This window comes from Callorhinchus milii, unplaced genomic scaffold (genome assembly GCF_018977255.1).
Source record: "Callorhinchus milii isolate IMCB2004 unplaced genomic scaffold, IMCB_Cmil_1.0 Scaffold11, whole genome shotgun sequence".
Lineage (NCBI taxonomy): Eukaryota > Metazoa > Chordata > Chondrichthyes > Chimaeriformes > Callorhinchidae > Callorhinchus > Callorhinchus milii.
Genome location: NW_024704752.1, coordinates 18,523,720 through 18,546,208, shown reverse-complemented (window position 1 = coordinate 18,546,208; position 22,489 = coordinate 18,523,720). Strand labels below are relative to the sequence as shown.

The window sequence follows — 22,489 nt, the reverse complement described above, 5'->3', positions numbered from 1 at the left end:
ACATTGTTTTGAGTGAAAGTTGAGGAACATTCTTCATAAGCAGACATAAGCTGAATTTCTCACGGTAAAGTGGCCGTTGGAAGTGAAACGTAATAATGATAACAATAATCCTCGCATTTGATATGGCGCCTTATCACGTCTTCAAGACGTCTCAAAGCACTTCACAGGATATACTGTAAATTTTGTGAGCGTAATTGCTCACCCTTTGATTATGAACCATCATCTCTTACAATCAGATTATTTATCTAAATCCCATCTCAATGTATTTATCCCTTGTAAGGGTTGGACAGAAGGCACACCAGAATATGGATAATCCGACTTGATTTCAGGAATATATCCTGCAACTGCATTGGAGAAGTCTCGGTGCCTTTATGTAGGAAGTCCTCAACTCATCACGTAGAGAGGATGTCTTGAAGCCTTTCACGTCGGGGAGGGTATCTCAAAGCTCCTTTGAGCTCTCAGTACAAAATAGTGGGACAAGAATTGGTGCCTCTAACTCCCCTTCTCTCTGAATTCCCCATTTTAGCCTCACTATTAGGAAAAATGCTCTACGCTCAAGATAGAGGAAAGGAAAGCCAAGTCAATGTATTCCAGTCATCTAATTTGCTCCCAAGAATCTCCCAGTGGCTACTTCAAGAATCGCATTAGGTAATAGGGATCCTAATTTCTCAAGTAACAATGGCTCAAGACCTAGAAGACTGGAAGGGGAGAAAAATAATACAAGACAGAAAAAAAAACATCTTACGCTTTTTTAACAAAAAGATCACATTGAAAGTCAACTTATTGCCTTCCCAAATTATATTTGAGCGAAGAAACAAATCCGGAACATTTTAATAAAGCTGTTTCTTCTAAAAAAAAATGTGGACAAGAAGAAAGCTGCCAACACTGAGCGAGGATAGCGGGGAGGAAGAACTAGCCAAAAAACCTTGTTTTGACAAAGAGAGGATTGTGTTCATCTTTTAAGTAGGTCAGCACGAAACCTGCCCTGTGACTCCAAACTTTTTTTTACTCCAATTGGATAAAGGAGGTTTTGATTCCCAAACATCTCACGCATTTTTTTTGCAATCATGGAAAGATTGGACTACAAAAAAAAACATAAATCACCGCGTTAAACGTTTACATCTATCTTACTGCTTACCGCATGCAACCAATGCAGTAAAAAGGTTTTTTTTGCCCTTGAAACATAGGCACAGCGAAAATGGTGGTAGCACTTTGAATACAGATTTAACAGACCTACATATAATGGAGCATGATAATTGACACTTGCATACCAGAGACAGGCGCCTCACTGGGTGGAGAAAACTCCACAGGGGTCTAGAGTAACATTTCTAACACATAAACTGGAATGCTCAAAACTGTTGATATATTGCTGAATGACCACCAATTGTGGGACAAGTCCTCATGTTTTTTGCAGTGCCATTCCAAATAATCTATAGTGATAAAAACTAACCCCCATCGCAGCAGGGGAGTTAGTTTATTTGAAGTTAGTGTCAAAAAAGTGTGTGTATAGTGTTTAGCGATCAAAACAAAACACGAACACCCCAATGTGGCTCTTTGGAAAGATGACAGCAGTTTTTTTTTTCGTTTGACGATTCCTAGAAATCCGAAAAAAAATACTGTGGGGTACAAGATGGTGATTAATCCAATGCAACTTCTTAAACTGTGCATAATCACTGAATGCCTCTGCAAAACTATTGGATGCCAATGCCATATTGATGTAATTCAAAACTTTTGCAAAAGGGGAAAAAAAAAGTTGCAATAAAACAAACATGGGCATATTCCTTCCTCTTTCCTTCACACAGCTTCGGACATGAAGGCTGCCTGAATTTGGACGTGAATGCTGATTTCAAAGTTAATTTGCTGCCAAGACCAATGCTGGGGGCAGGAATCAATTTAGTCCCGAGTGGTCTAACAACTTTTCCTTTGTGTTCCCAAGCTATTGCTGGAATGGCATTTCTCTGAGTTGGACGTGTTTGTTGGCAGGGACAGAATCTGCTTCTTTTTGTTATTCCCTCCTTACAATTGTGATTATTCCTCTGACAAAGGCTACTCACTGCCAAGTTTGCTAAACCCGGAGAAGTCGTTGACCATAGTACGATAGATCCTCTCGTTGATTCAGCAAATGATTTTAAAATTACACAAAGGAAACACATTGTAAAAACCTAAAAACAACAGCAACACCAAGAACTTGCATTTATATAATCATTGAATTCCTGGCTGATTGTGGGACATTGCTGTGTGCAGATTGATTGCCATGTTCATCGACAAATACACAGTCACCACACTTTGTTGAAAATCTCTGTGAAGGGCTTTCAACATTGACATGATAAGGCTGAGGATCAAATAGAAGGATTATTATCATTCTACAAATTGTGCATTAATGATATGTTGCTCTCAAGCACAGATTATGCTGTACATTTTATAAATATATGTCCAATCTATAACTAAACATCATAAAAACATTTCTCTGCATGTGTAAGACTCAATGACACCACATCGGCAATTGATAGAGATCATATCATCTATGAGTTAAGAAACTGATTCCTTTCTACATAGAAAAGCCCAGCAAAGTATAACATCGGAAAGAAATCTTTATTTTCCCTTTTTATGCAAATAAATAATAATCACACTACAAATGGACTATTGGGTGTTTATCTTGTTCATAGAAAGATCCCGAAAGTCATTCGCTTGTGTATTATGAGCACCCATAAAAGAAAAAGCAATATACTGAATTATTGCACAGCTGTGTGACATCCTAAATGCTGTCGATCAATAAAATGTGAAATGTAAAGGAATAATGCCTTGATGTATCGTTACAGCATTTTACATTATATAGTATCAGCTTGAGAAATGAACAACCCGATTGCCAAGAAATGTTATGGTCAAACTGGGAATGTGTTCTATAAACCGCAGATATACAATTATCATATTTGCGATTTATTTTCAAGGAATGTTAATTTTTGACCTTCAAGAACAGTTTTTTCCCCGTCCCAAATAAATGTTCCAAATGGTTTGAATTACCTCGAAACCTATGTTTCAGTTTAAGGGTTGAACTTATTATTCCCAATTGGAAATATCATTCATTGGGTAGAACAGGGCATCGCGGCTACAATCTGAAGGCCCGCGAAGCAGCAATAAACCTGGTTGTGCTCATAATTTTCCAGCAATCTCAGCCTACTCCATCAGGGGTAAGCAGTGCATAGAGGTCAGGAACTTCATCAAAGGGAGTCAGGTTACACTAGAGAGCTACCTCACTCATGGGCCTCGCTCACTCCCCTCTTTTGGCCCGACATTCCACTCAGGCTCAACCTGTTCAGACTGTTTTTGTCTTAAACGTTTAAGAGTGCGAGGAATTGCGAAGGATTGTTATACGAACAGCCTCCATTATGAATCACCGCCGTTTACATCCCATTGTGTTTTAACACAGTTCTTTGTATAATAACAATAATAATGCTTGCATTTGATATGGCGCTTTTCACGTCTTCTCAATGTCTCAAAGCGCCTTACAGAATATGCTGTAAAGGGAATTGATTGTATATTTGTGGGCGAAACGCGGCAGCCAATTGCGCACAGCAGCGTCCCCACAAACAGTCGTGGATTGAAAGTGACCAATTTAGTATTGTTTTTTTTTCTTGAGCGATTATTATTAGCAGTGTGGAGTAAGGAAACATCTCCTCTACATTAAACCATGAGCCAAGGCAACTTTAGTGCTTAGAAGAACTTGCCTTTTCATGTAAAACCCCCCCCCCACCCCAAAGAAATGAAACAAATATTAGGGAGAGAGCGGTAGAGGAATTTCTAAAAATAGTTCATAATTTAGACATGTGTTTTATTATTACAACTTTCATAAAACTATTGCGCTCATTTCAGTAATAAAATAATAAGTACCATTATTGCTACAATCGCCTCGCTAGCGAGAGACCTGGGCTTGATTCTGGCGGGGTGAAATGTTGGACAAGTTTCCTTACTCCACACGTCTCTGTTTACCTAGCAGTAAGTAGGAACCCTGTTGTTCGGCGATTGTCGGATCGTTTTCCGGGGGGGGATTAATTCCTTTAAAAAGAAATAATAAATTGGTCACTTCAATCCCCGGCTGTTTGTGGGACGCTGCTGTGTGCAATTGGCTGCCGGGTTTCGCCCACAAAATATACGGTCAATTCACTTTACAGTATATTCTATGAAGCGCTTTGAGACGTCTCGAAGACGTGATAAGGTGCTATATCAAATGAAAGGCTTATTATTACTATTATTATTAAAAATTGTTGATATTTCAGCCTCGTAGGACAGCTTAATCTCAGGCCTAGCATGGAGAGAGAAAGGGAAAATTGTCAGATGGATTTGTTTTGTTCCTGTGTCCGAAGAAAAAAAAGTACCGTTTTGCTAAGCAAAACAGATCACAGGTAAAGCCTTCCATTGTTTTTCCTATTGTGTTTAATTATTTGACTCATTAATTTTAAATTCTGCATATTTACAAGTATATACATGTTAATTTGTAAGATTCATACAGTATTTGGTACGAACACAGGATTGGCAAGTTGCAAAAGACCTCACACTAAGCAGACGTTTCTACAGTGGAATTCAAAATGACGGTATCTCAGAATAGGAAACATGTGAAAACGTGCATCATGTAGGAACATATCTCTCAATGTTATCCCAGTTGTCTGTCCGTGGATGCGTTTGGATAATTGGGTTATTTTTCTTTCACCTGTAACACCAGCCACCCACTGCTATTGTACCTAATCTTGTCGTGACCCAACTGCAGTTTCATGACCGAAGGTGTCTTTGCTGTCCAGAGAACTCATTATAAAGGGAAGCTAAATCAAGGTTAATAAATGCAAGGGAAACTTTACAGGACCCATTATCCCAAATACCTGATTATTAGAGGATGGATTACAGATGTGTGTGGAATCCCCTGTGGGTTTACAATCTCTCACAGGAGCCAATACCATTTCACAACCACATCCACATCTGTGCTTCAATCCCTGCCAGTCACTGCATGCATTAAACAACCACTGCAAGAGGAACGCTATGTGTGAGAACAAAAAAAGACTTCATGAACCTATGATAATTAATATCAGTGGGGAGCAGAATCAGAACAAAGATCATTGTAACCTGACACTGGGTAAATACTTGACCCTGGAAAAATTTGTTTTCTTTGGTAAATAAACTAGGGAAGGGAAGTGGGAAGCCAACGCTTTCTATTCAATGCATTATCCCATCTGATTTTATTTTAATGAAAATGTTAAAGTTATAAATACACTCATTACCTGAAGAGCAATATTAATATTCCAGCCTCACACAGACCCACCGTCTCGAATCAGCTTTGCTCCTCAGACACCATAGTGACCTGCGGTGAGATAAAGCAGCAAAAGCTTCAGAGAGAGGAATGTTCTGATCGCATTATTGGCAGCTAGAGTGCCTGAATGTTAGTGGAGTAGTTTCTTCAGAGGTATGTAGTTGCCTCTCTGCTCTCCCTCTCCTTTGCTTGGGCCACAGCGACATTAATGCACTGCAACCACTCCTCGGCATTCTTCTCATCCTTCGCCTTGAAGACATAGGTCTTGTTGTCCGTGAAGATTTCGAAGGCTCGAGGCAGACTACGGTCTCTCCGTTTTTTCGCAATGACTTTCACACTCTGTACCTTGCTCAGCTCAATTGGACAGTCATCTGGATCATCTTTCTGAAGGACAAAGGCAGAGCTGTGTAACTGTACAAAAACAGCCCCCTTCCCCCACACCCTTCCCGTCTCTCTATCCCCCTCTCTCTCTGCAAATGTTCAATGTGCAATTAGTATTTTGGTAGTTCCTGCAGTTGTTTCACTGCCTTGGTTTGTATCTCCTGCCTATTGTGGTACAGTATCATTAATGTTTTTTTAAAAATCTTATGAATGTTAAACATCTACCTACTGATTTCCCTTTCCGAAAGAAAAGTTGATTTCCAGCCAGAGTGAAATAACGGGTCCTCCATAGTTTTATAAACTTCCATTTGACCTGCTTTTCTTTGAGCTTGCCTTCAATGAGCGGCTGACCATCCTGATTCACAACTGTTAAAGAAAACAGAAAGAGTGATAATAGACAATAGAAAGAGGGAATGAGTCTTTCTCATTGGGAGGATATCTCAAAGCAATTCACAGTCAAATGATAAAACTGGTATTCAATTTGTCTATTATTATTTATTTTTGAATAATATTTTGGTTAGATTTTATTAAAAAAAAGCTGATCTTGAACACCAGTTCCATAACTAAACATTAATAAAGTATTTCACACTCTGGGAGACAATTGTCCTCTCGATGCGAAAGGCACTTTATTAATGTTAATTGTTGTTGTTTCAATTTGATCTCTTGGTGTATATTACTCACTGATGGGGTGAAGCACATTCATTGTTCTCTAATACTCAAAACGTATCTTAATAATATATTAATAATAATAATAATTTGGTCGCTCAATCCATGACTGTGGGACACTGCTGTGGCCAACAGGCTTCCATGTTTCGTCCACAAAACACAGTCACTCCACTTTACAGGATATTCTGTGAAGTGCTTTGAGACTTCTCAAAGACGTGATAAGGTGCTATATCAAATGCAAGGATTATTATACATCCCAAACATGCAGAATGTGCCAAACCTAAACTACTTCTCTACAGATGTTGCAACTTTTAAACAACTTGAGTCCCAAAGGAAATTTTGGTCAATAATTTTTTGAGATTGAAACATTCTGCAGGAATCCATAAAAGAAATGAATATCAATTGGGCACAGTTTCCACTGTCCGACAGTACAACAGAGAGATCCTGTTCCCGAAACGCGCCAAACTAATCAGGAATACACAGTGAGCAAAATAAGGGCAGGCGTCGAAACAGAGCTGGAACTTACTTTTGAAACCAAATAAGTAATAGGAACCCAAAAAAACAAGACATTTGATCATAAATAGTCATTGCTTCAAAGTAATGTATTAGTCACATGGGTAATCTTCAACATAGGGCCAATCTAAAAGACTAAAGTTTCTTTGTTGTGTTTTTTTTTTCTCCAACCAAATATCTGGGCTTCAGCTATAGACGTCCTGCAGCTAGTATCAGGATATTTTCAACGTCAAAGCATTATATTGCACGACTTGACTACAAAACAAGGCGCATTACTAATCTCACTGCAACCTACTTCCAAACCCTTCAGAAAGCAAATTGCAAACACTATACAGAATAAAAGACCCTCTTCCAAATTTCTAATTATCCAGCCTAATGCCACTCGATATTTGAGCAGAATAATCTATCAAGCATTTCGGAAAATAAATTGTCACGGCTACCGTGCAATCAGTTGAATGCTGATTGACGCATTATGGATTTGTTGAGCAATGGATCAAATGTTATGCTTGGAACAGGAATGTCTATGCCAGGAAATGTCTTCACATTTCTGGGAATTAGTGGGATTTGAATTGGATACATTTTGAATCAGAGCTGCAGAGGGACAGTCTGGAGCATCTATTTTTAGAAGTTTAAATGTCTTCCTGTTGCGTGTTTATCTGCGATAAGGCGCTATATCAAATGCAAGGATTATTATTATTAATCTGTACAGGAAGGTGCACACAGCAGAACCCTGTTATGACGCTGCAGTTGGGCTCCGTACAATCCCAATCAAACAGGGACGTCACTGCACGTGTGCGCAGAAAGTTGACCGCTGGCTTCCGGGTCAACGGGTCGCCACTGCCATCACTTTCTGTGAGCCACATAGTTTTTTGGGGGCACATACGATAAGACCCAAGGCAAATGAAGGTCACCTTGTATGACAGTTCTACTGTTGAAGGCACAGAACCACACACAAAAACAATAGCCCCCCATCATCTTGAAAATATCTGTGTTTTCTTGGCTGATAAACTGCAGGGCTCCAATGCTCTTGTTTGCAACAACATGAGATTTGTTCTGCGAATTTCCAAGAATCCCCTGCGCAACCTTTATACTTTATCTTCTAGATTTGACTGGGAGGCTTTTTTTCTTAAACATAAACAAAAAAATGTTGCGAGTCTGTTTTCACTTAGTGTCTCCGATGCTGATTTTTGGCAGAAGGTGAAATGAATGAGATGCAAAAGAAACAACTTATTTACTTCCAATTTATGTAAGACATAGCCTTTTGTAAGACAAGCAAGGAACTGCAGAAATCTAAAGCTATGAAGTTGCATTTCTCTTCCGCATCACTAAAGTACAAACTGAGTCTTAACATGCGACCAAATGTTTACAACTGGGCCACAATGAATGGTGAAGGATTAATGGTTGAATAGGTTGAAGGTTGCACAGAATATGATTGGAGGTTCTTGACAGCTCAAGATCAAGTACAATCTTCGAGTTAACTTCAAGTGTTTTAAACGTGGCACCATGTTGAATCAGACATATTGGTTCAGTAGATTGTACTACCTACTATTTCCTTCCTTTTTAATCGTACAATTTTTTTTAAAACCAGCGAGCAAGACAGAATGGGGAATGTGTATTTACGGTGCATGTCTCCGTTTTGCTGTCAAGTCTTGAAAAGTGGCTCATGATACAGGGAGAGGTGAGCCACGAGACAAGTTAAGATCCTTGTAATCAGCAGATCCTGTATCAAAATGCCTGGCCCTCCAGTGAGGCAACAGCCCCCCACCAAACATCTGACAAACATGTAAGAGAGACTCCAGCAGTGGAACTAATCCGCTTTTTCCTTTGCCATCAGCCAGAGAAAGCATTACTTCTCTACTGTGGAAGAGATCACAAACTGTTGTCTGAGTTCTGCAACCATGTTTTAAAGTATTATTCCATGTTCTCACTGGGGGGCTGACGAGGAGAGTAGAGGAGCTCTCTTTGAATTACTAGCACATTGTATGACCGCTGTCTGCTCTTTTCCTCCTCTCATGAGGGAGCGTTTGCTTACAAAACACACAGTCGCTACGCTTTACAACAACAACAACAAAATTACATTTGTACAGTGCCTTTCATGTCGGGAGAATGTTCCAAGGTGCTTCACGCTTGTCTCCCTGATGTGGGGATTATTATTACAGCAATTGAAAGGATTATTATTACAAAGAAGACTTTTTTTGAAAGAGTGGAAAGGTGACAATGGCATGAGTGAACATCAGAATATCTAAATCACACGTTGACCTGGCAGCACTCGAAGTGGTGTTGTAGCTCAGGTGATGGGCCATGGAAAGCTACCCTTCTTTGTGACTTAGAAATGGGGCCACGAATCAATGCTAAGCGAGGAAACCCCCATTCTCTTCACCTCCGGGAGGCAAGTCAGTTAAACACATCTAGAAGTAAGGATCATCAAATTAGGAGCGATCGTAATTTATTTCAGAGGGCGAACGCCTACTGCTGTATATAATTGGATGTTATTTTCACAGTTTTTCCCCCAGAATAACCACCGCAAGAAGACATGAGGACAAAGGTTTCAAGGTTGTGAAATCAAAGTTGAGGACAGGCTACAGGAAGTATTGTGTTACCCAGAGGATTATCCACAGCTGGAACAGGTTACCAATAAAAGTGGTCGAGACCCAGACAGTGGACTCTTAAAAATGAGGCTGAGAGTTGGAATCGGAGGATTGGTTGGGGTCGGTCCTGTATAAAGAGGAGATGTAATGAACTGCAGAGGCTTGTTCATCTGAACCACTCGTGTGCTCTTGTAAATGCCCATTTTGGTTATTCCTACAAGACTATAATGCTAGACAGACATTAATAAATAATAATCCTTGCATTTCACATAGCGACTATCACATTGAATGCCTCAAAGCATTCTACAGGTAATTATAACAATATAACAATAATAATCCTTGCATTTGATATTGCGCCTTATCACGTTTTCGAGACGTCTCAAAGCGCTTCACAGAATATACTGTAAAGTGAATTGACTGTATATTTTGTGGGAGAAACATGGCAGCCAATTGCACACAGCAGCGTCCCCACAAACAGTTGTGGATTGAAGTGACCAAATTCTTTTTTAAGGAATTTCAAGTGTAGCAATTGTATTTGTAGGCAAACAGGGCAGAGAAATTTCAGCTTAATTTTCCTCAAGCATTTACCTGTGCTTATCAACAACAACAAATGACATTTACACAGCGCCTTTCACGTTGGGAGGACGTCCCAAGGCGTTGGACAGTCAGTGTTTCGGACCCGAGCTGGGGGTGTAGAAGGGAGAGAGGTATAGGAGTGTGATTAAAAATGATTAAAAATACCTCTCAGGGGATTAAATAAAATGAGAGAATTATTGACGGTACGAACACTACACGGATATTTAATTTGTTTTTAAGTCAGATGGTGTTCATTCGGAAACACATCACAAAACTTAAACCAGGCTGAGTCCCACTGATGTGTGCCTTGTACACGTGGAAATTTCCTTGTTTCTGGAATGAAATGTGGAACTTGCTCCCGGTTTATCTAATTCTGGAGAGTATTATGTTGGTAAGAGACAAGGCTTGGGAATCCCGGAGTTTGGGTTGGGATACTGTTGGAGTTGAAACTGCAGAGCTTGTGGCAAACTTCCTGCTGCTTGTCCAGCCAGAACATTTTACCTGTGAGTTTAGCAGGAGGTGAGTGAGCAGAGCTCCAGTGAGACTGTTATGAAATACTAATCAGTGCATTTTGATACAGCACCATTCACATTGGTAGGACATCTCAAAGAGCATCACAGGATTTACTGTAAAGCAAACAGACTCTCTTCTTTTTCGAATAGTGCACGGGATCTTTAATGTCCGCCTGAACAGTTAGTTTAGTGTCTCTTCTGAAAGATGGCACCGGCAAGGCTCACAAAAGTTGCTTTTTCGCTATCGCTTAAGTGAAAACATCAGAACATTTATGTAGCAAGGTCTTTTTATCGATGTTGGAGGGAATAAAGGCGCTGGTTGAAACTGGTTTCAGTCAAGTAATTAAACAAATGGGCATAATCCTATCCTCTTTGACAAAGGGTGTTAACAATATGCATCTTCGTCACATTAAAGACCCTTCAACCAGGGGAGAGGAAATCAGAATCATCTGGATTTCAGGGATACAAATATACTCATGGATGAAAAAGAGTATCAGCAGTGGTTGTTTTGAGGATATTTCATCCAGTACAGGACATGAAATCCAGATGATTCTGATTCTTTTTCAAGTCATTTGTTACGTAATTTCTCATGGCTGCCTGGAGTTTCATAGGAGCAGAGTTTCCTAACTACCCGTCTCATTGCCATCACTGTCCTCCCATGGTTTCTGGCGGTCTATATTAACCAGTCAACCTTGCAGTCCTCATACATGGTAATTGATGTTTGCTCTCACTCGGTGGTTGCTTCCAACCAATTATCAAACTGCATAATGAAGGTAATCAACAAGTTGGTGTTGGCAAGAAACAAGCAAAGGAATATTATTATAATAAACACCAGGGCTTACATTCTTATAGGAGAAATTCAAAATCAGGCTAACTGGCAAATCAACCTCAACAGAGGAACCATGAGGCAAGAGCATCACTATCAATGAGAAGCTGAGAGGCAAAAGCCCTGGAAGATAGGCTGATATCAAAAACTAATGCAACAACAACGTGCATGTATATGGCATGTAAGGTAATGTCTCAGAGCGCTTCACAGTGCAACCAACTGAAAAACTAAACATCAAATGCAACATAAATAGTCAAACCATCAAATGATCTGAGCTGCGTTTACTGGGAATTATGGAATCATAAAGTGACCAATTCCAAGAACTACTGGATGGCAATCAATTCTTAGATAAAATCCATGAAAAAAATATTGCTCATAAACGGAGGATGGAAAAATAGTCCTGAGCAATACCACATTTAAACATAAGTGTTTCCAATGCATAATAGTCATGACGGCCAAGTTTAAAGATAGCCCTTCTCAAACATCTCATCTTACTCTTGAACTCTTGGACAAGGAACTCAGCCGTATATTTAATTAGCTTGCGGGGAAATCTTTTTAAACAGCTATTTTACATTTTGTAACCGGAGTAATGCTTATCCATGGGCTAAAATTCTCACTTTCTCCTTTACGTCAACAATCTCAGTTGTAAATAAATTTATATGCTCCTAGTTTGGGATCCAAAGTGGGATTAACGCACACCATTATTCAACTTTAACTTTTTATTGGCTACAGATGCAAGAAGTTTTAGATTCTGTTTGGAGTACCTTAACCTACAAACTACAGTCAATTCACTTTACAGCAGATTCTGTGAAGCGCTTTGAGATGTCTAGAAGACGTGAAAAGACGCTATATCAAATGCAAGGATTATTATTATTATTACAGATTTTCTTACCCGTTGCCTTTTCCGGATTGTTGCACATGAAACACTGCCAGACTCCCGTTTCCTCGCTGTAGCCAAACAGGTCAAAGAACCGAACTTCCTCAAGGTGTATGCGTAGACTGTCCAGATCCTGTTCCAATACCAGAACAGAGAAGAGACTTTTAAAGGTTCAAAAAAAAACGGTAACTACTGAAAGAGTTTTGACCATAATTTCACTTTTCTCTTTTTTGAAGGCAAAGCCCCAATTTTTTTTCTCAATCAAGCTGGAGTAAAAATAAAAGCTGCTCAGAGTTGGGTGAGAATGACACAAGAAATAGCTCTTTTTCAACACAAGGAGCGATGAAAAGATTGGAGGTAACCAAACCATGTGGAAATACTATTTCAGTGAGCGAGTAGTAAACGTATGGAACAGGCTCCCTAGGGAGACAGACAGTGAAAGCAGAAAATCTTGTTTGTTTCAAATTAGATCAATTTCTGCTAGAAAATAATATCTCGGGAAACAGTTTGGGACACAACATGTCAAGCCACTGCCAAACGGGATAGACCTTGGTCTTCTTTCGTCTAACAAGTTCTTATGTTTGTATATTCTTAAGCCTGCACTCTGCTATCTAATGCTACACACATTGCTTCTCCAAAACACTGTCCTACTGCAGTTTCTCTGGGATAAGTGTTCTTTTTATCATTCTGGTATACACTAAAACATCTTACACGTGTAGCTTACATGTTCCACGCAAACTATCAGTTCATCTACGCCACCCATGTTTCCCACAGTAAAAATCAATACCAACGTCACAGTTGAGGTCACAGGAATGGGGTGGGAGGTGGGGGGTCTAATATGAGGTATTTCTTAATAAGAAAAAACATTGAATATATTGAAGATAGCGCTGCTCAGGACAATTGCCGTTTTAGAAATGCAAAAAAAAAACAACGGAACAGACTGAATGAAGAGGCTGTATAATGTACTGCAAAGGTGACGAGAGCTGATTTACCCACTGATGTTTCTTTTCCTCCCCCAGGAGAGGCAGTCTGCTCTAACCAAACCGTGTATCTCTCTACAAGCAATAAATCAATAGCTTCAAAATTTGCAATCAATGACATCCATGTAGCAATAACAGCAGAAAACCAGCTTTAAAACTGGAGAAATTGGAATGATTAAATTTAACTCGGTCAGCAGAACACAATTTTGTCTTTGGATTGGAGTTCTTTTGACTGTTAAACCCGGTGGAATACTTTGTAGCATCCTTCCAACTTTCTCAATATTTAATCCCTTATTTGTTACGAAAATCTTCCTTACGTTGATTGTTTGTACGTCAGTTTTGCCTTTGGTGCAATCACTCTGAATCACTTGTTCCCAACAGTGGATCTGTGAACTTTCGCACCGCGAAAAATACTTAAATGGTTTGGAGAGTATTATAGATTCTTATTGTCTTGAGAGTGTTCTGGCAATGCCTCTCTAAACTAAACTATTTAAAAGAAAAATAAAACACAGATGGGGGGTAGATTCCGAATGATTACATTCTTAAGTGCAGTATTTTCCCCCCACAAAACCTTTTTATGTGCAATAACTGTAAAATGTCTTCAATGTTTCTATTGTTCTCTTGTTCATGAGCTACCAGTTCTAGTTTCCTGCATTGAGAAACCTGTTGGCATTTGACTTTATGAGAAATAAAGAATTGGCTGCTAAGACATCCCAGGAGATACAGCTGAAGTAATGCACTGTAAGTGTGCCCTGATTATCTGGAACCATCTGGAAATATTCTATATCCAGGCTTACATTCAGACTCTCAAAAGGCATGTTTCACAATCAATATTAATCAATACACAAAAATGCCTTGAAGCGTTAAAATACAATTTATTTTCACTCCGTAATAATCTGTGTTTGGGAACAAGTTAGAAGCAAACGAGAATTAAATATATATATATGTATATGTATATATAGCATTGCCCAACTCCCACTAATCTTTGTCCGTGCTTGTCCTCTATAGCTGATGTACTCATAGGAATCCTTTGAGACACAGTACGCAGCGAAACATTACATCTGCTTAAAACTGAATAGGTTTTTTTTAAAAAAACATGCTTTATTTGGTGCGATAAGTTGCTAAATTTTTAAAAATATAAAAAGTCATTCTGTAATTTATAATTCTGCAGTCTCCACAGTCTTACAGTCTTGCCAAGCAGGCTGAAAGTTGCAAGCCGAAACACTACTTTGGGAATTTTAATACCGATAGTCCAAGCTGTCACTCCAACACAGTGCTGGGTGTAAGTGTTGGGGTTTCTGTCTTTGGATGAGACGTTAAACCAATGCCCTACCCTTCTGTTCAGGTGGATGTTAAAGAACCCACTGCAATACTCAAAAAGAGGAGAAAGTTTCTCCCGGTAACCTGGCCATTAATCCCCCAGATAAAATCAGTCACACCCTTTACAGCTGTTTTATGGGGCATTGTTGTGCACAAATTGGCTGTTGGGTTCTACAAAATACAGTCACTGCACGACCGTAAAATCCTATGGAGTTCTTTGGGACATCCTCCAGACGTGAAAGCCGCTACATCAAACGCAAGTTTTTTTTAATTTAACTATTATTTTTCTTTAATAACTTCGGGGAATAAAGAATTTGTGAAAACAAGAGGAGAAATAAAAGCTGTCAGAATTCACATGGCATCAATTGCAGTTACTTCCTGACATTTGTTTTTCGATATAATTTCCCAGGATTGTGCTCCCCGAGTAAATTAAAATAAATGCATGTTAATTGGACGGTGCAATTATATAAAAAAAATTTCCCAAAAGAATAATAATTTTGGTGCCTGTTGGCTTCACTAAAGGAAGTGAAAACAGTTTTGGGGAATGAGAAAAAAACGGTCAAAAATGGGACAAAATAAATTGCTTAAAATCTGAAGTTGAATGAAAACTAGTGGGGTAATGGTTAACTCGGTGAGTTCTTGTTTAGTGGCTGTTAATCCTTTTGATTCTGCTCTTAACATGGACCGGAGAGGATGATTTCACCCGATTACTTTGAAGTTGGATTCCAGCCTGGCTTCTGGAGATGACAGGAGTATCGATTGATTTACTGCGCTGATAAAAACTGATTCAAAGCAAGGGAGCCGTGTTTGAATGTTGATGGTGAGATTTAAACTCGAGTGGCTGTGGTTGAGAATCCGGGGTTGCATTTATATTAGCGCTTTTCACATCGGGAGAAGATCCCAGTGCGCTTAACAGGCCTGGTTTGACATCCGAGCTGGGGGTGGTGGTGAGGGAAGCTGAGGGGGATGGGGCGGGGAAAGGTGATTGAAAGAGTTAGGTCAAAGAGGTAGGTCTCGAATCAGATGTTGAATGAAACATTTCCTTGAAATATGATCAAGTTTTAAATTTAGTTAAAAAAACCCCCCACAAAAAACACAGTCACCGCACTTTACAGTTCATCCTTTGAAACGCTGTGACACATTCTCCCAACGTGAAAGGTGCTCTACCCAATGTAAGAATTATTATGACTACATCACGACGCTTTCATCTTTCTTTCCAAGAGATCCATATTCACCTTCTTGTAGGGGATTGTTGTCTGGATCATTGCCGCTTCGAAGCTGTGAGCTCCCTTCAGCTGTGCTCTCTCCCACAGGGCTTTAAGGACCTGCACTGATGTGTCCTGGCTACTGAGCGGAACTGTTGAAAGGCTCTGCAAAAAGACAAGGAAAGATTTGCCACAAAGTACTGTAGGGTAGAGATGGATAGATGGATGTGAAGTGCTTTGAGATGTCTGCCCAACGTGAAATCAATTGAGAGGATTATTTATTTCCATTTGCCTGGCGTGGAGGTGAGGTTGATTCCCTCAGAGGCCGTCACAGATAATTTGGTGACTCCCTTAAACTTTACCTGATTTGGGTATCACTTAACTGTGACGTTGGATTTAACTGATTTGGGCATCACTTAACTGTGACGTTGGATTTACTACCTCTTCTTTCTTACTCTTCAACTAGGGGAATTGCGTGTTTGTGTGTAGTGTAGCGCTGGACAAGAACCTAGACCGAAATGACAGGGGGCAGAAAATATGACGTAGTGATAATAATAGAACTCTTACCTGCTGAAAGAGGAACATGACCTGGATCCAGAGTTGAGGCTGTGGACTGCTGAGGGTGAAGCTTGATTTACTGTACAGGCAATAGTATCCTCTCTGTGGGCAGCTGAAGAACAAGGTAGCAGCACATCTACTAATGGAATCTGGACATGAACAGCAGCATTGTCATAAAAATACTACAGAATTCTAGGATATAACTTAAACCTGTGAGAATAATATTTGCAATTGGCGTAGCAGCTTATCACATAAGTGTTTCTTACATAGAACTGGAATTACACAAACATTACAGCAAGGAAACAGATCATTTGGCCCAACTAGTCCATGCAAGTGTTTACACAGAGCCTCTTTCCTAATTCCCTCTCCCCTACCCCTCTAGCCTTTCTCCCTCGTTTGTATATCAAGATTCATTTCTGTTTGGTTCCACAGTTTCCTTCTCTACATCTTCAATCTGTGCTATTTAATGGTTGATGTACGGTAACACCTTTGTAGTATTTCCAAGACCTGAAATTCCACTTTGTCATCAAATCTCCCTTGTTTTCGGCTGGAAGGCCATTTTGCCTTAAGGTCTGAAAGACTACTCAGATTATTTAGGCTCAATTTGGAAGCCAATTCTTTTCTGGGTCTTCCACAAAACAATTTGTGCAAATGTTACTGCACCTTGCACTGACTTAGCAGCCTTTGGGGAGGAATACGTCTTAAAGGGACGGCGTGAATCATCAAGAGGCAACAACAACTTGCATTCATATATCATATTGGACACTGGATTTAGGCAGGGTGGGGGTGGTGGGGAAGAATAGAAGGAAAGCAACGAAAAACCTGGTAGAAGAGGCTTTACGAGGGTTTTTAAAACAGGAAGAGAGGGTGCAATGGAGAAGGATTTTTGGAGGGAGGTGTACAGAGTGCGGGCAACAGTAACTGATAAAGAAATTTTTAAAAAAAAGTTACTTGGTTCTTGACCAGGTTCGTTTCCAAGTCAGCTAATTGTTTACTTGTTGTTCAGGCGGGTTTATAAATTTGTTTGTACTTTGTGGCCCAATTCTAGTGTATTTCTGTCGGAGGGGTTGGTTGGGAGAGGGAGGGGAGGGGAGAGAGAGATCTCGAGTTCAGGACCATGACATCACTCAGACATTTATGACAATTGTAAAAAAAATGTGAAATTCCGAACTCCCGAATGGTTTTCAGATGTGCGTGTTATAAACAAACCCTCCCAAGACTGACATGGCGAAAGTCACTCAAGTGAAGAGGTGACCAACAATCTCTGTTGGAGTTCGTTTAATACATTATTCCGCCATATGGTCGCAATTACCCGTCAGGACTAGAGGCAGTTAACTGAAAGCTTCGCGATTAGCTTTTAAAACAGGCATTGGGCAAATGGAATGCGCTGCATTTATAAGTCACTTCAGTAATTTGAACAGCATCAATATTATCACATGGAAACAGATCAGGACAAATTCACGTGCAATTCGTGATCTAATAAAACAATCTTATATTATAATGATAATCATAGCATTTAATATAGCGCCTTATCATGTCTTCGAGACGTCTCAAAGCGCTTCACAGAATGTACTGTGTAGTGTAGTGCCTGTGTTTTGTGGGCGAAATGCGGCAGTGAAATGCGCACATCAGTGTTCCACAAACAATTATAGATTGACTTTTTTAAAAAACTTTTTGGAGGGATTATTACCCCCGAAAAGTGATCCACCAATCAACTAACAACCAGGTTCCCACTTATTACTGGGTGAACAGAGGCATTTGGCAATCTTGCCCAATGTTTCGCCCTGCTCGGGAATCAAACCCAATTTGTGATGCAGTGAAACAATCTTTCAGTAATGCATAAAAGATATTATACTGTGGTGTTAATCAACACGTAATTACTAGTGTTTTCTTCCAAGAACCAAATGTTTCTCCACACAGAGAATTTATTGTTTTCCTATTTTTTCCTAAAACAAAAAATTATTTTGCTTATTTGCTTTATGATTCAGATCAAAAGGATAACAACCACTAAGTGCGATTATTCTGCAATGAAAATGTCCTGAGAAACAAGGGGTGAATGGGCGTTCGTGTTACAATGATGTGCTTTTAACTCTGGGGTTAAATGCTCTGTACTTCCTCTCGTCCCCTACAGCTGTAACTGACCTTATAGCAAATGGAGTTTGGTGAAAGGTCGCTGCATTTGGATTAGAAAAAATTGCTAAAAAGTCAAATAAACTGGTGAAACAGGCTGGATGGATGGGCTGAATGACCTCCTCCCACTCCTGTTTTCCTACGTTTCCTTTTTTCTGGAGCTGCCTGCTCGTTTAAACTTTACAGTAAGAGAAGAAATAAAAGGCACCAATAGGGACCTGCAGAATGCAAGTCTGCCAATGCACATGGCACATTCCTGTGCAATTGATGTGAACATTAACATCAGGCGCCAAGTACAGTGATTACAATGCATACATGGGATGCGCCATTTATTCCACACACGCGAGTTAACAACCAGAATAATTTCCCAGCGGTTTTAACATACAAACAGCTGTATGGCACTCAGAGGCAGCGAGTTCCAGGTGAAACTAAATAACCTGCATCTCAGACAGGCCTGGGACCTTGCTGTATTGTCAATGCCATAGAAACACTACAACTGGCTCTGCGTAGCTAACTAAAACCACCTGACACCCATCCTCAAGCCAATTTCTCAGTGTTCCCAAGCGCTCTGTCTCTGTCTCGAACTTTTCACGAAAACAAAATTGCAAATAATTGCAAGTATATGTTTGATGGGACAAAGTTACAAACACGTTTCATTTTTTTTTAATAAAAATGTCTCCCCTCTACAAAATTGAGGGCCCCTGTCCTATTAAATCAGCAGAAGCCAATACACACCCAACCTCCTTCCTCGAAATAATATCCAAAAGAAGACCCCCTTTTCCATAATACTTACAGAGCTGTAATGTGAAACTCCATTATCGGCATGTGTTTGCAATACAAGTTTCATCAGTGGAAATTCATCACTGATTTCATGTCGAGTAAGATTTGCGGGTCAAAGGCCACCTAGGTATATCTGTTAGGAATGAGCTGTCGTTGCCTCACGATGAGTTCCAGGTTGTTTCTCTCGTTTGATTATTTTTAGGGGAGTGGGAGGTGCAATAAGTTAGGACATTGCCCTTTCACCTTTGGATCTTGCACTAATCTTACCCAGACTAGTGGAATGAACGTCTCTCTTTCTCGGCATCCGAAAAGAAACCCAAGTAAAATAAACCTTGGAACAGTTTCAGCCCAGGTCTGAGTGACCACAGTTTGGCTCAGCAAGGGTTGCCAATTCCACGGTTATTGCTGTGTACGTTCGCCTGCAAATGCACGATCATAATAATAATAGTAATGCTTGCATTTGATATAGCGCCTTATCACGTCGTTGAGACGTCTCAAAACTCTTCACAGAATATACTGTAAAGTGAATTCACTGTATATTTTCTGGACGAAACGCGGCAGCCAATTGCGCACACAAACAGTTCTGGATTGAGTGACCAAATTATTGTTAGTTTCTTTTTAAAAAGGGATTATTACCCCTGGAAAAGCTTTAGAGCTGCATTGGCAGCAAGTCTTTTCAACCAAGGAAGGTGCAAGTGGTAATTGTGGGTCGGAGAACAAAACTCTATGCAAGGAAAAGAAAATCAAATAAATGACTAGCAAATCTATCTGTGCAGGAGTTTTGAAAATGAACGATGGAAATAGAGCAGCTCCATTCAAAGTCGCATCAAGAATTACACAGAAATTTTCAGAAGAATGCCCAGGAACTCAGTATAAAGCAAACTATAATCCTGGAATACATTAAGATCATGATAGCTGCAAGCCAACACCAGGCTTTGCTTCTGATCATGAATGTCACTGATAAAGCCTAATTCCTCTGATAGGAGAACAAAGCTACATTTGAATTTAAAAGCTTTGGAAACTCATCTGTTTTCCTCGACAGTGTCGGAGAGAACAGCGATTGCTGCCCATTTGTGATATTTGATGTGGTTTTGCAGCTGTCCTGAAGCGTTCAGCTCAACTTTCTGTTGTTATTAATGGGGAGTTATTTTCCCTTTGGGGAATCTTGCCACGAGCCTCACTGTCTAAAATGATCAGGAACCACCTGGCTGACAGAGATACAGCATCAGTGGAGGGAGCAGATCACATCGCAGCTAATCATTTGTATGTTCTTCAAACTGTCACAGCAGAAAGAAGCCAAACAAGGAAATATTTTCATACGAGCTCAAGATACATGGGTTAGTGACAATAATAATAATCCTTACATTTGATACAGCGTCTTATCATGTCTCCGAGGCGTCTCAAAACGCTTCACAGAATATACTGTAAAGTGAATTAACCGTATATTTTGTGAGTGAAATGCAACAGCCACTTACTCACAACAGTGTCCCACAAACAATGGTGGATTGAGTGACCAAATTATTATTTATTTTATGGAGGGATTATTACCCCCAGAGAAGTGATCTGCCAATTGACTAACAACGGGTTCCTACTTCCTGCTGGGTAAACAGAGGCGTGCGGAGTAAGGAAACCTACTCAAATGTGACGGTGCGATGATGATCTTTACATTCACAGCGCTCGTAAATGGTAACAATGCCCATCCCGTGGAGTCCTGTAGCTCAGTGGTTAGAGCACTCGCTTTGCAAGTGAGAGACCTGTGTTCAATTCCAGGCAGAGGGCGAAAGCTCGGGCAAGTTTCCTAACTCCACACAGAGCCTAATAATAATCCCTCCAAAACAAAACAAAAAAAACAATAATAAATTGGTCATTTTCAATCTACGACTGTTTGTGGGACATTGCTGTGCGCAATTGGCTGCCGCGTTTGCCCACAAATATACAGTCAATTCACTTTACAGTCTATTCTGTGAAGCGCTTTGGGATGTCCTCCCGACGTGAAAAGCGCTATATCAAATGCAAGGATTATTATTATTATTATTATCTCTGGAGCTAATGAGGAATTCTCACTAACTTTCACCACCACCAACAACAAATCCAGCTTTAATGATCGGGATCTTTTCAGTTAAGTTTTACTTAACAACTCTGAGCTTTTTAAGTGTTAAACGTAAACCTTTTGTTTCGCAAAAGAAAACAAATATTGGAAATTGTTCCCATTTTCTCGATCGTGTGGAACAAAGCGATACCCTTATAATTCAAAGTGGGTTCCTATTTTCCAACTACAATTTATGAAACAGCTCATGTTTACTATTTTAAACTAACCCGAGGCAACCTTTGTGCCCACATAGATCCAGCTTAACCGGCTTCGAGATGCCAAATGTGTTAAAGAAGGTTAGCTCAGTTTGCAGATGAAATGAATGATGTCACAACACTCCCATCAAAATGTTACACTTATTAATTTAATGTTCGTCATTAACTTGAGATGGATTCAACTGGAACAATCTGCTTTAACTTCTTTACCCCAGTGGACTTCCGGCTGGTTAACTGGCATCAATTTGTTATTCATTACTATTCGTGTTGCTGATTCATTGCTATTTTAAATAAAGGGTAATCTGCATGCTGATCACAGGCTCCCTATAATTGTTTCCACAAAGCTTTCCCTAAGGCCTTATGTGTGAGACTTAGTCATATAATAATATAATAATAATCCCTCCAAAACAAAACAATAATAAATTGGTCATTTTCAATCCCCGACTGTCTGTGGGACGCTGCTGTGCGCCATTGGCTGCTGCGTTTTGCCCACAAATATACAGTCAATTCACTTTACAGCATATTCTGTGAAGCGCTTTGAGACGTCGAGAAGACGTGGAAAGCGCTATATCAAATGCAAGGATTATTATTATTATTATTATTATATAAACCAAAAGGTTCAATTCCAAATCTGCACAAACTTAGCTGATCTCACTGAGGTGACAATATGAGGCACCACAATTGACCTCAATACGTGGGCAAACAAGATTCCTTCGTTCCCCTTCATTGACTCACCGAGAGGTGAATTTTTGTGGTTGAGGGATCTTCACAAGGCGCCTTCTCACTCTAAGACTTCTTGTAGCAGGAAACACTGTACGACTTGGGTTTAGGATGAATGAAGGGCTGAGTCAGATCACAGAGCAGTTTGGGGATCGGAAAGTGGTTTGGAGGTCAAAATGTTAAGATTTGTCTGAAACCAAAGATTTGCTCTGGCTGTTAAAAATTCAAGCATTCTTAGGAGGCCTAAGCATACCAGG

General features: G+C 39.9%; 1 protein-coding gene across 1 annotated transcript in view; it reads right to left on the bottom strand.

The window, feature by feature from the left end:
* Positions 1 to 4,226: 4,226 nt before the first annotated feature.
* The window catches only part of veph1 (ventricular zone expressed PH domain-containing 1), a 58,168-nt gene continuing 39,905 nt past the window's right edge, over positions 4,227 to 22,489 (bottom strand). The window contains exons 9-13 of the mRNA XM_007888740.2: positions 16,308 to 16,447; positions 15,771 to 15,905; positions 12,251 to 12,368; positions 5,907 to 6,043; positions 4,227 to 5,680 (exon numbers count right to left, since the gene is read on the bottom strand). Coding sequence (XP_007886931.1) covers positions 5,444 to 5,680; positions 5,907 to 6,043; positions 12,251 to 12,368; positions 15,771 to 15,905; positions 16,308 to 16,447 — 767 coding nt within the window. The 3' untranslated portion in view covers positions 4,227 to 5,443. The remainder of the gene's footprint in view (positions 5,681 to 5,906; positions 6,044 to 12,250; positions 12,369 to 15,770; positions 15,906 to 16,307; positions 16,448 to 22,489) is intronic.